The 13773-nt window shown below is 39.6% G+C and overlaps 1 protein-coding gene across 2 annotated transcripts in view; it reads right to left on the reverse strand.

Annotated features, from left to right (window-relative positions):
• The window catches only part of USP54 (ubiquitin specific peptidase 54), a 108186-nt gene that overhangs the window by 43390 nt on the left and 51023 nt on the right, over window positions 1-13773 (reverse strand). For both annotated transcript variants that reach the window (XM_061459433.1, XM_061459434.1), the window contains exons 3-4: window positions 12163-12255; window positions 3127-3261 (exon numbers count right to left, since the gene is read on the reverse strand). In XM_061459433.1, the coding sequence (XP_061315417.1) occupies window positions 3127-3261; window positions 12163-12255 (228 nt within the window). The remainder of the gene's footprint in view (window positions 1-3126; window positions 3262-12162; window positions 12256-13773) is intronic.

Consider the following 13773-nt stretch of genomic DNA (forward strand, 5'->3'; position numbering starts at 1 on the left):
AGGGCAGCCTTGGATGCAGCGATCACAAGACGGTCGAATTGGAGATCCTCAGGGCAGTGAGAAGAGCGTGCAGCAAGCTCACTGCCCTGGACTTCAAAAGAGCAGACTCTGGCCTCTTCAGGAACCTGCTTAGTAGAGGTTCCATGGGATATAGCCCTAGAGGGCAGGGGAGCCCAAGACTCTTGGTTGGTATTCAAGGGTCACCTGCTACAAGCTCAGGAGTGTTGCATCCCAACTAGAAGGAAGCGCAGCAGGAGGGGGCCAGGAGACCTCCTTGGATGGATAAGGAGCTCCTGAGGAAAATTCAAATGAAAAAAGAGGTGTATAAAAAGTGGAAGCAAGGACAGACGGCACGGGAAGAACACAAGGATGTTGTCCGGGAAGCCAGGGACCAGGTTAGGAAAGCTGAGGCCCAGGTAGAATTAAACTTGGCTAGGGATGTTAAGGATAACAGGAAGGGATTCTATAGGTACGCTGTGAATTAAAGACAGACTAGGGACAACGTAGGCCCCCTCTGGAAGCTATCAGGAGAAATGGCTACCCTGGATTTGAAGAAGGCTGAGGTTCTGAATGACTTCTCTGCCTCAGTCTTCACTGGCAAAGGCTCTGACCACACCATCCAAGGCTTCAAAGGCAGACGCAGGGACTGTGAGAATGAAGACCCTAAGCCCACTGTAGGAGAGGATCTGGTTCGAGACCATCTTAAGAACCTGAATGTACACAAGTCCATGGGACCTGATGAAATCCATCCGCAGGTCCTGAAAGAGCTGGAGAATGAAGTTGCTAAGCTGCTGGCCATCATATTTGAGAAATCATGGCAGTCAGGTGAAGTTCCCAACAACCGGAAAAAGGGAAATATAACCCCTATTTTCAAGAAGGGGAAAATGGATGACCCAGGGAATTACAGACCAGTCAGTCTCACCTCTGTGCCTGGCAAAATCTTGGAGCAGATTCTCCTGGAAGGCATGCTAAGGCACATGAAAATCAACAAGGTGCTTGGTGACAGCCAGCATGGCTTCACTAAGGGGAAATCCTGCCTGACCAATTTGGTGGCCTTCTATGACGGGGCTACGGAACTGATGGACAGGGGTAGAGCAGTTGATGTCATCTACCTGGAGTTGTGCAAAGAGTTCGACACTGTCCCACACGACATCCTTGTCTCTAAATTGGAGAGACATTAATTTGATGGAAGGACCACTCGGTGGATAAAGAACTGGCTGGATGGCCGCACGCAAAGAGTTGTGGTCAATGGCTCAATGTCCAGCTGGAAACCAGTAACGAGTGGTGTCCCTCAAGGATTGGTGTTGGGACCAGTCTTGTGTAGTTTCGTTGATATGCTGGAGCGAAGGAATGCGTGGAGACCTCATAGCAGCCTTCCAGTATCTGAATGCGGTCTATAGGGATGCTGGGGAGGGACTTTTCATTAGGGACTGTAGTGACAGGACAAGGGGTAACGGGTAAAAACTTAAACAGGGGAAGTTTAGATCGGATATAAGGAAGAAATTCTTTCCTCTTAGGGTGGTGAGGCACTGGAATAGGTTGACCAGGGAGGTTGTGAATGCTCCATCCCTGGCAGCGCTCAAGACGAGTTTGGACAGAGCCTTGGGTGACATGGTTTAGTGTGAGGTGTCCCTGCCCATAGCAGGGGGGTGGAACTAGATGATCTTAAGGTCCTTTCCAACCCTAACTATGCTGTGATTCTATGAATTATTTCTACCTTAAAGCTTAACCTCATAAAGGAATCTGTACTCATTTTAACTGTCCTTTTGCCAGTACAGTTAACCTAACAAACCTGTTTGTGGGGACTTCCACAGCAGTATGAGATAGGCTACATAGCTTTCTCAAGAAAGAAACTAAATCAGAAGTTCCCATGTTGTACACCATACAGAACTCATTCAAGTGCTGGACTGCATAAAATTATTTGGCATAACTGCGCTCAGGAGCTTCTGTGCAGGCTGATGCAATTTATTTCACTTTGAGGATTTCTTGGCATGATGTACTTCCACTTTAAGCAAGCTCATTAAAGTATGATGTTTTGCTATATTAATATTCTAGAAACACAGGATATGTTGAGTTATCAAAGGCCAATGTCAGTCCACTTAGTTTAGGAGAAGAACTACAACAGCTATGTGTATTTATCTCATTTCTGTGATCTCTTACAGTGCAAGCTTCAAATTAGCTAGGTATCAGAAATGAAAGATTTAATATATAGAAATGACTCCACTCTGATAGGTGCTTTAGCTGAGAGAAGTTCTACCTTGCAGAAGTAAATCCAGTACTTTGATTAAGAAGTAACATTCTTGTTAATAAACAAGTAAGATACAAATACAGTTGGGCCACCCCTTCCAAAAAGGGGAGCAGCCAATAGGTAAGCAAGACAAAAATACATCCTAATTAAGTTTAATCAACTTAGGAGACTGAAGAGGGAAAAGGAGGAAATGTGGCTAAGAATAAAAGCTTAACATAATGGATGCCAGGAAAGAGTTTGAGTATATAATGAAAACAGGTGGGCAAACCTAGGGATGTAAAACTAGTGTTTAAAACCATCTATCAACCACACTGATGAGACAACTAGCCTAAAACAAATTGTCAGATGGCTTACAAATACAGCAAGAGAAATAACTGGACATGATCCATTTTACTGTTGCTTACCTCAGCTTACAAACACGAACAAGTGTATTGGGTTGTGTTTGATTATTTATTTTTACTTTCCCTTAGAGTTTGTGAAAACATGGTTTCACAATAACTGACAAAACGTCCTTTCACCCTTTTGAGGTGATCCTTAAAACTAGAATTCTGAAATATTCTTGCAGTGCAGTTGCTTTTACAATTCCTATCCAAGATGCACTTAAGCATGCAAGCAGTAGATATGCAAAAGTAACTGTAAAAATGGGTAACACTGATGTTTCCAATTCAAAATCATTAGTAATTTCCTCTCAAGCCAAATAGTGGTGCCCCACTGGATTACTTGAAGATTCAGGATCTCTCTGTGGACTTTTCCAGGCCACACATGCAAAGTCTGTTACAATTTGGGGAGGAATGGGGGAACTAAAAAAAAAAAAAAAAAATATTGTGTAGTGGGGGTTCACATCTACGCCTGTCAAACCGTCTTTCAGTTATACTCACAAAACATTCAGCAGCATCATCCATGATGCCCAGCTGGAAGCGTTGCTCATCCTGAAATGTCTTTGCAAGAGCAGTGCGCACGGCATCAGAAGGCAGTACCTTCTCACTGCTACACTGGAACTGGTTGAAGATACTCTAGTGGTAAAACAAAAAGATAGGTAAGTTACTGTATTTTCAAAACATGACTCAAGTTATCTGAAAACAAAACAGCAAACATTTAACTCACTTTGATCAAGCAACACACAGATATTTTGTATCATACAGGGACTACCACAGAATTAGTTCCTCTTGAAATTACATGCACCTTTGTGTATTCCTTCCTTTGACATATTCAAGGGAGGGTGTGTAGCTTAGGGATAAATTTCCCTCAGTGTTAATAATCCCCCTTGGATCTTCCTCCAACTTTGATTCCCAAAGCAAACACAACGGACACCAACATTTTCTCACTTTTTATTCCTATTTCTTTTCTCCAGTTCACTTTTTCATTCACACCTCAGTAGCTTTCTTCTTACATAAGCTGCCTTCTTTCCTCTTTCAAGCAACTCTTTTCAAATGTCTTAGCCATCAAACAGCCACAACCTGCTGCTTTCACTGTTTAAGGAATTTACCTTCCAGTAAGTCCAAGTTGGTAAGAATCAGATGATTTTTGCGTCAGCATGCAGGAGGGAAGAGGCATGACACAAGTAACAGTTGCTATATATGGCCAGTTGCTCATTTGCTGCCATAAACCTGCATTTTTATAACTAAGTTACAGGTCATGTGGGTAATCATATGCAAGGATGAGTACCTCTATAAAGGCACACTACGTCTATATATGCTGGATTATATGCTTGAAAGTTTGGTACATACTCCCAACTGATTAAAAACCCACTTTTATTTTGTGTGCATGTCTATGTGCATATACTTGTGCATGTGATATCCAAAAGATCTTCTGAACAGTTATTTAATTTGCACTGTGCTCTCCCACAAAAACAGGAACATCATCCTATACGCAAAATCCTCAGTTTAAGTAAAAACTTCTAGCCCTTGTTTTCAGACAAGACCATTCTCTCTCCAACACCCCTCTGCTCTACCTCATTTCATTTGACAAGACACTATCTTCATCAGTGTCAATCTCAAAATTCTGCTTGTCCTTTTCTATCAAACCTTTCTCACAATTTCCCTAAAGGTTGCAGAAAAGCTCCATTCTAACTGCAAGAGAAAAAAGATCGATTGGGTATCACTTAGCTTTTCTGCCTTCTAAACTTAGTCAAACAAGGAGAAAGCCAGCCTAAAACTGTTTTGCCTGTTTGGTTTTCTTTCAACCCTATGCTGAGAATCCATAGCAATGTTGATTCATGCATCACTTCTTCCCTTGACTCCAGAAAGCCTCTTCCCAGCATACTTAGGATCTGTATTAATTGGAAATAAATCATCTGAATTTTTCTCTCCTTTAACTATTCTTTTTTGTTTCTTCTCAGGAAATGAGAAAGCAAACTGGGAGATGGTTAACCAAACTGCAACCTTGGCTACTTAGAGAAAGCTGAAATGGTGCAGAACACAGCTGTCATTGCATAGCCAGCAACCCAACCTCTGAACCCCTGCCATTTCTGGCTGCAGGAATTGCACAGTTTATAGTATTGACGTGTTATTTAATATAGATGTAAAATGCCCATCTCTCTTTACTGCTGTTCTTATTTTGATAGCCCTGATGGTGCTCATTCATGTGTGAGGGCCCACTGTGCTGAAGCTGAAAGCTCTTCTAATACTGCCTTTATCAGAGTATCAAATAATGACAAGGAAAGTGGTAATGAAGAGAAGGCTGTAAGGCAGTACATCTCACACCTTATGAATGACATTGCCTACCTTTCCTCAGTTCCTTTATATATATGTATATATAAAAAATGGAAAGAATGACAATGTCTCTGCACTTAACAACCTTCATCCCCATTTCTGCCACTGTTAACTGAGCAAGTTCCATGTTTCATTGCTAAATTTTCTCATTTCAGTGGACCTTAAAACCCAAACACCTCCCCCCAAAAACCCCCAAACCAACCCCAAACCCAGTGAAACATAATTTCATCCTGCTTCAGCACTTTGTATTAAACAATTTAAAAGCACTTGAAAATATTCATGACTATGCTTTAGAAATGTGGTTATCATCAATCTCACTTCATAGATCTGGAAAATGCGACACACGGATAGGGAACAAAACAAACCACAAAGCCCCAGAACTTTAGGAAGAATAAATTGTCAAAGTCCATCTAGTTGCATCTAGTCCTTCCCCAAGTACTAACTCAAAAATCAACTACAGTTACATAGTTGATCTTTTACCCAAGGCATCCAGATCTGGAAATTCCTTAACCATCACAGGCAATCTACTGTAGGGCCTCACTTGGCTCATTACAGTTTGGAAGGCTTTTTCCTGCTTTTGTAACTGGAAGCCTCATGTCCTTTCCATTTCAGATCTGGGCTTCTGACATATATCAGTAAAACAAAGGCTTGCAGAGTCAGTGGTATACCAAAATAACCACAGAATGGTTAGGGTTGGAAAGGACCTCAAGATCTAGTTCCAACCCCCTGGCATGGGCAGGGACCCTTCACACTAGACCATGTCCCGCAGGGCTCTGTCCAACCTGGTCTTGAACACTCCCAGGGATGGAGGATTCACATCTCCTTTGGGCAACCTGTTCCAGTGTCTCACCAGTAAGAACTTCTTCCTTATACCTAACCTGAACATTCCCCTCTTAATGTTTAAACCCATTACTCCCTGTCCTATCACTACAGTCTTCTCCAGTTTCAGAAGTGTGGGGATCAACATAAAATTCCTAAAACTTCAAAAGAAAATCACCTAAGGTTTGAGACAAGGAACCTTTACCACACAAGTTAAAACCTGGCTTTCTATTTCAGAATGCTAAAATTCACATGTATTATCATAAAACAGGGTGTTCTTCACTTGGTTAGAGAATACAGATAATAATTCTGGTAATTCATGCGATTGACAGTTTAGAGTTCTTTTAAACTTTAAGGATTTGAAAGCTGAAATAATTTTCTCCCTAGGAAAGAAGTATTCCATTTATTCAGGGTAAACTGACATCTGCAATGTGTATCTAACCACATTGATGAAACAAACCCCAGACTTGATACACATGCACATATGACTTTTTAATCAAGCATGTGGAAGCAGGCTGACATAACAATAAACTGACAGCTGAAGAGAACAGGCAACAGCTACTGAATCAGACCACCATTCATGCACTGTAAATTTGAGTTGTGTCCATGGCAGCTTTCTGAGAACTAATTTTTCTCTTCCAGCTTTATGCAGAAGCTCCTTCTGGATGGGGATATTACTGCAGCAGCAGGTGTGGTATTTGTTTCAAAGAACAAAACATGTTCTACCCAAATGCTTTAGTATTCCCTATATCAACAGTTTTTGCCTTTTAGCAAAAGCTACGAATACTAACATGGCCAATCCTCAGCTTTCTCTCACTGCTCAACATGCCAGTATTATTCTTGTGTTACTCAACTGTTTCTGTTTTTTCTTTGCTTATTTAAGGGTTGGGTATTTTTTTCTTTTTTTTAATTGTTTGTTTGTGGTTAGGGTGTGTGTGTGTGCGCGCGCGTGTATGTGTGTGGTTTTTTGATTTAAAACTTTCTCTTACATGCCCTTCATTCTGCATTCCATTAACGACACTTTTTTTCTGGTCCACAGTATCTAATCTCTCATCCAGAACATCACACTCTTCTCATGCAGCCTCTTACTCACTACAACAACCTGTTTCAATAAAAATTCTGGCTGCTAAAATTACTTTTCTCCCATCCATCACATCAGCCTCCACCCACAGTATTTTAACTGGCTCCCATTTCTTCCTCATGCTACATTCTCTTTCAAGGGTACAATAAAATTCTAGTTCTATCTGGTTTTGTGTTTTTGGATTTCCTTCCAAACCTCCAAGTCTGATAACAATCAACCTAGATTTCCACTTATTCCTTTCTTTTACAGTCTCTCCCATTTTTAACTCACACTGTGCTCTGAACACTACAGTCCGTACTGGGGATATTATACATTAAAGTCAGGCTCCCTGGCTACCATTAAAATCAAATTCAAATATACTTTCCATGAGTTTTGTTTAGGAGGGTGGCAGTAGAAGAAATCCAAATGAAAGAGTGTCCACATCAACTAGGTGACCTGAATAACTGTTTGATCAAGATCAAATAAAGCAATTATTATTTGGAAGCTTCTATTAGCAGGTTATTAACTCATGGAACTGTACTTGCACAATACAAGTAGCTATTTTACGTATTTTTACTACTGCTTTACCCTGCTAACGCTATCCTGATTTGGAAAAAAAAGCACAAGAGAATGAAATCTTTGCAACCAACTGAACTATTGCTGTCTCAGCCATATAATGAACTTTTCATAACAAATCCCTCCATTTCCATTAAGTAGCCAATAAGAACCATGAACTATAGTAATTTCTATTGTTCTCAGTTTTCACCTTAGACAACAACATTGTTCCTATACAGAAAATTCACATTCTTCCTGTTTTTGTTGCACATTACAAAATTACAGAAAAGACCAGCCCTACTGGAATTTATCAATCAATAGAGCATTCTTCTTTGCAAACTACAAAAAGCACTCTGTCCTATATCCTGGCACTATGGAGTTCCCAGTACAATCCCTGGAAGGAGAACAAACTCTCTGTGGCATGCTCAGTACAGTAGACGGATTTCCCCCTTCCTGTCCTCTTCTAGCTGTTCTAAACAAACACCAAAGCAAAGTCAGGCTGTAGAAAAAAGAAAACCAAAACAGAACACAGTAGATTTCAACATTAACAATAAATCAAAAAGCTGTTCCAGTGTTATGGCAGGCAAACCACATAGGGTAAAGGCGGCTTGTGCACTCAAAAAAACCCCACTTAATGCCACATCTTAAGAAACAGTGTTTGGGATTCCAGCACAGAGTCTGCAGCTCTCCCTTGTCTTTTTATAGTTCTTGGTGCGAAGTTCCTTCAGAATAACTAAAGAGCGTATGCCTGGAATGATTTCAAGACTCATTTTACAGCCATATAAACATAGCCAGGTAGCACAGAAAGTTTTAAAAATCACTTCAAGCATTCATGCAATGGATGTCTTCAATGTGGTACAAAAATAAAATGTGATTTGGTATCAGGTATGACATCACTGTCCTGTGATCCCTCATTTTAGAAAAAGTAATTTAAAATTACAACCAGTATTTATAGAGCTAGTTAAGCTCTTACAGTAAATATTCTGCATGACATCAGAATCCCTAGAAACAGTCACAGCAAGCCAAGGAAGCATGGAAAAAATACAACTTCTTTGGTGTTATTTAAAGGCTAAATTTAGCTTAGTGAAGACTATTTTCCTCTAAAGTCAACAGGAAGAGAATGTCACCTTTAGAGCAACGGTTCAATGTTATTCAAAGTCAGGAAAGAGTGTGAACCCTCTCTGCAAAACACAGCAGGTATCAGGCATCCTGCGAGGGGAACCTGGAGTGGTAGGGGGACACAAAGTAGACTCTTCCTCCCCCATGTATTGACCCTTTCCCTGGCCAAGCTGGAATTTGAACATGCCAGCATGCTTTGGAGAAGAGTAAACATGTCCTGCCTCTACCCTGCTTGGCCTGGACAGGTATTTCTGGCAGATCCACCTGACAGCATGCAAGGCTAATTACCTCTCCCCAGACCCTAATGGGAGATTTTCGCATGGTATAGAGCTCCAAATTCTTGTGTTCCCACTGGATCCAGCCATATCTTCTCCCTCATTTTAGCAAAGCCTAAGGCAAGATTCAAGAGAAAGAGGATGTCAAAGACCTGGAGGCTAAGCTGGCATTACCCTGGCAGGACAACAGTTAAAGGCTTCCAGAGCAGATAGGAGGGCTGGAGCAGGGGAAGAGATAAGCAGAGAAGGGGAGAGATGATCCTGCTGCACTGGAACATGAAACATGCTCTTGGTGAAGCTTGCAATACTAGATGCGTGTTAAGCACATTTTCACATTTGCCTTATAAAAGTTTATACACAGAATGTGTCAGACAGACAGCTTTTACGGGGGGGGGGGGGGAAGAGCAGTTTGAGAACAGAGATGCAGAGGGCAGCAGAGAACAAGTAAATACCTTGAACAACCTTTCCAGCCCCATCTACTACCTGCTCAAGGAGTTGAAGATGAATGTAGCCTTCTCCACGGTTTGGGGTTACCCCTTGTGCATACTTCTATCATTTAGTATCCCTACCTTACAGACTGCTCCTCTTGCATGCGACTGAAGTTTCTGGTTTGGGGGGGTTTTGAAGGGGGGCTGAAAGGGTGAGGAGAGGTTTGCATCCCCAATTTCACCTACAGTTAAGTGACGCCATTTATTACTCACCTTTATAATTTTATTTCACTTGTTAGCAACCTAAAAATGGTGATTTTTTTTCAAATATTTATGTATACACATCCATATTTTACACAAGTTAATAAAGGTAGAAACTTGTCATGGTATCCCCCAGAGAAAACCATAAAATTGTGAGCTGTTTTATGAACATAAGGGAATCAGAAGTAAAATAGTTCTGTAAGTTCTCAAACAGATTTCTGTGTATTTTTTCTCTTGTATAGTTTTACAGTAGATGTCTGTAAACTTTCTGAAGGTTCTGGAATAGGCTTAGGTAGAACACACTGAAATTTCCCATGAAGAACAGAATGTAGATAGACAAAAAAAAATAACATTTTGGTTTTGATCAAAGCCAATTTTAATTCATTTACCTACTTTGTCAAGTACTGGTAATTATCCATATTGTCCAGATAATTATTTACTTGTTTATGTATTTCTTCAGTTTTTCATTGTATATTGAGTTTTGGGAGCTACAGGAATTCTACACACAACCAGATGCAAGCTTTCTAAAATGTGCAAAAGCACTAGAGAATCTGGTGCAATGTTGTAACTTTTTTGGAAACTAAGGGTTGTAACACCTTCTGGCTAAGCATGGCACTGTAAGAACTTCAGATATGAAACAAACCAAATAAATCTTTGCAGACATCTGGGAGCAATGAGAGAGAGCAGCAATTTTTTTGAAGGCTGCCTAATTTAAAAAATAAGCATATGGCTGCAGGCATACAATTTGTGAATTCTGCCACTCTACCTGTCACTTCCAAGTTTATAATAGCTTACTGCACACTTCAGAAAGACATCAAAAGCAAGGATTTTATCAACAAAACTAAACATTCTTTGCCCAAATGTATGCTTTTAATACACACATTCCAGAGATCCTGGCATCCCTCTCATACTGGCACTGCTAATCCAGATGCATGTTTGTCCAGAATTCATCTTGCAACATCTGTTTCACAAAGGTTCATCCTCTCTTTTTCCTGTAACATCTCCCCCAACTCCCTTTTCCATTCAGAAAAAGACTTTTAGCTATTATATTTATATTAAAAAACTTAACTCTGCTTGAAAGTCCAGTCTATTTTCATTCAAATTTCATTCAAATACCTGTTTGATTTCCTGGTATTTCTTTGCCATATCATGCTATTAGGTTAAACCCCAGAAGAACAAAAGCTTACATTCACAGTAATTTCCTAAATCCTTTTCTTACTGTCCCCATCTCAGCGACCAAAGAATGCAACAATCACTTGGTAATACTCGAGGGAATTAACTCAAATTATTTATCCCACTGAACTTAATGAACTCAAACCAGATGATGACTAAGTCTTGCCACTTCCCTATAAAGCAGGGGATACATTTAATACTCCATCTTTTCTTTGTCTGGATAGCTCTTTCTCTTTTTGATGTGCTATCTTGCTCCTAACCCATTATTATATCCTTTTCTGATGATAACGCTGTAAATATTAATCTTGTCTCATCATTTCAAGAGATACATCTTGAGACAAATTCCATTTCAGAAGGAAGTTACTTTTTTTTCCCATGCCTTAATATATTGTCTCCTCTTTGCTCTTCTTTTGCAAGGGGAAACCTCTCAACAACAGTCCAAAAACTCACCAGATAACTAATTTCAAGCCCGTGTCTCCCAGAGCACCTGTAATTTAACAGTAGGAACACAGCTATTATCTATAAATACTGCCTGTGAACTTCATATGATCTTAATTTAAACCATGCATTCTATATTTTGCTATATTTATAAGATCTGCTGTTTGTCCTTTTCATTAATGCACATGGAACTCATGACGCATTCTCCCACAGTGGATTTATATACTTAGTTGGAAATTACAACCTATTTATGATCAAATAAAATGTCTTAGTACCTATTTCAGAAAGGAAAATTATTGCTCGGGAAGATTAAAACTGGTATTTTCATCACATCCTTTCTCTCTTACAGGGTTAGAGGGAGCCGTGGGTTTGAATTAGCAAAACTTAGAAAGAAAAGCACAAAAAACTAGAAGTGCTAAAAATTAATGGATAGAGAGAAATGGAGATGTAGGATTGCACAGTACTCAGGTACATAACAGTACTCTGAATCAGAGGCAGCATCCACATTTTACTGTCCAGGCAGCTTCTCTGACAGTCTGTATCTGCATCTACAAACAGAACTGATGTTTTTTTAGAACAGAGAACACAGAGCCCAGCAATTTAATGCAGACATCAACATTTACAAGTAGAGAATACCTTTCAGTCTTACATAATCAACAGTTTTGAACAGAAAGTCTTACAGCTAAAAGTAGCTCTTAAGAAAAAATAATTTCTGAAAAGGAAATTAACTGTATACACAGTACGATAATTATAAACAAAATGATAAATAATTAAAAACTAAGCAAACTGATGTTTTAGTGGCTGAACTGATTTTCTGAACAACATGGAAGCTGACAATCTGCCCTCTACTGATAAAAGTCCTTGCACCTGAGAACTTTAGCTGGAGTATTTTCAGTTTACTGGCTTGAACACAATATAAAGAGAGTTCTGTGAGTGTCTTGGGTGAGTATTGATCATATTTACTTTTGTTCTCATAAATTTCCAGATGAAAGTTTGACCAAACATATAAATCAAATATCAGAAATATTTGTTAACTTTTTTTTAAAACTGTTTTGAATTTATTTCCAACTTTTACCTTAAGAGCACAGAAGATGCAAGAATCTCCCATACATTTGTGCGTTGTGATTTGCCGGAAACTGCGTCGAAAAATGTCCAGGTGCCAAAGAACCTGAAATACAAAAAGGGCCACAGCCAATTTTATGAATATATAAAATAAAATACTGCACAAAGCTCCAATTAAAATTGCACATGCTAAATGATCACAGGAATAGCCTAATTCCAGCAAAGATCACTTTTAAAATAGAATGTCTTTTATCTAACTGCAAGTTGACATTTTCACCTTTGTTCCTCAGCTGTAGCATTCACTTACATTAATGTACAGTAGGACAGCCCTCTGAATTTCCTGCCATGTGCTTTTAGATTAAAAAAAGACAACAACAAACAACTCACTTGTTGTCCATGTGCTAGTCCCATCTTTAACAGCACTTGCCCTGACTGCTCCCCTCTGCTGACACCACATTGTGCAGCCACACCATGAGGCTGGGCAGAGCTGCCAAGAATACCCCACCAACTGCTGGGACCAAAACCTGTTTGTTGTTCCATCTCCTAGGCAGCCTTCTCGTTCTGAGCAGGAAGGCCAAATAATGGGAAAATGGAGCACCAGCAGTATGTACATTAACAAGCTGTTATGCCCAATATTATCATTAGGAAGTATATTTACATGCCCTGATTACTGGCAGGTTTTTAACCCTAATTGTGAGGGCAGTTATACTCTTCTCTCAGGACAAGTGTGGTGGTAACACTAGGTATATGGTCACAGCATATAAAAGCAAACAGGCTTCTCTATGCTCTGCTAGCAATAGCAAGAAGCAACGCTTGCTGTAACAGTGCCAAATCTTGGCCAATTATCTAAATTCTTATCTGTAAAACAGCAACAATACTGATCTCTGAGATTTTTCAGAGTCAGCTCTTTGTATATACACGTGGTTGATGCTGGCTATTTCAGCTTCGACTAACAATAACTGGACCTTCTTGCAAGCCTCAGAGGCACCAGCCTTTCAGGAAGCAGAAGCTTTCACTGAAAGAAGCCCTGACCTAAATCACGTCCTGCCATTTTCCGGAGTGGCAAGGTCCAGGCTGGCATCTGACTGGGCAAATGCTCTGTTAGCATAAAGAGAGGAACCAAACTTCTTATTTCTAATGAACTTGTCCAAAGCAACTGGCTAGGAAAAAAAAAAAAAAAAAAAAAAACTGCCCTGAAAAAAGTAGTGCTGGTTTCAAGAAGTATTTCCAGCTGGAATAATTTGTTAATTAAATTACAGCACACAAACATTATCTAAAATTATATTTAAAAACACATTTATTGAATATTTTAGTCTGTAACGTTTCCTAAAATGTCAGAATTGTCATGGCTATGGTTATGCTCAAACTTTCCCTATACTTAAGGCTCTGGGAGGCAACATAAGCCTTGGAACCATCTAATTACACACAACATTCCTGAAGAACTACTGCAGACTTCATTAAAGGACAAAAAAATAATACATTTAGGAACAATTCCAATTTTTTTCATGTAATTGGCTTTGGAGTTTATCCTCAATGTTTACAGAAATTTTTAAGAGTAAGGAGCAACAAGCATTAAAGGGCCTTTCAGGCTAATGCTGAATGCTAAAAAATAAAAATTAAAAAC

The sequence above is a fragment of the Pezoporus flaviventris genome, unplaced genomic scaffold (genome assembly GCF_033815535.1).
Source record: "Pezoporus flaviventris isolate CSIRO_AGI_PZ_B2104156 unplaced genomic scaffold, CSIRO_AGI_Pfla_v1 ptg000029l, whole genome shotgun sequence".
Taxonomy (NCBI): Eukaryota; Metazoa; Chordata; class Aves; order Psittaciformes; family Psittacidae; genus Pezoporus; species Pezoporus flaviventris.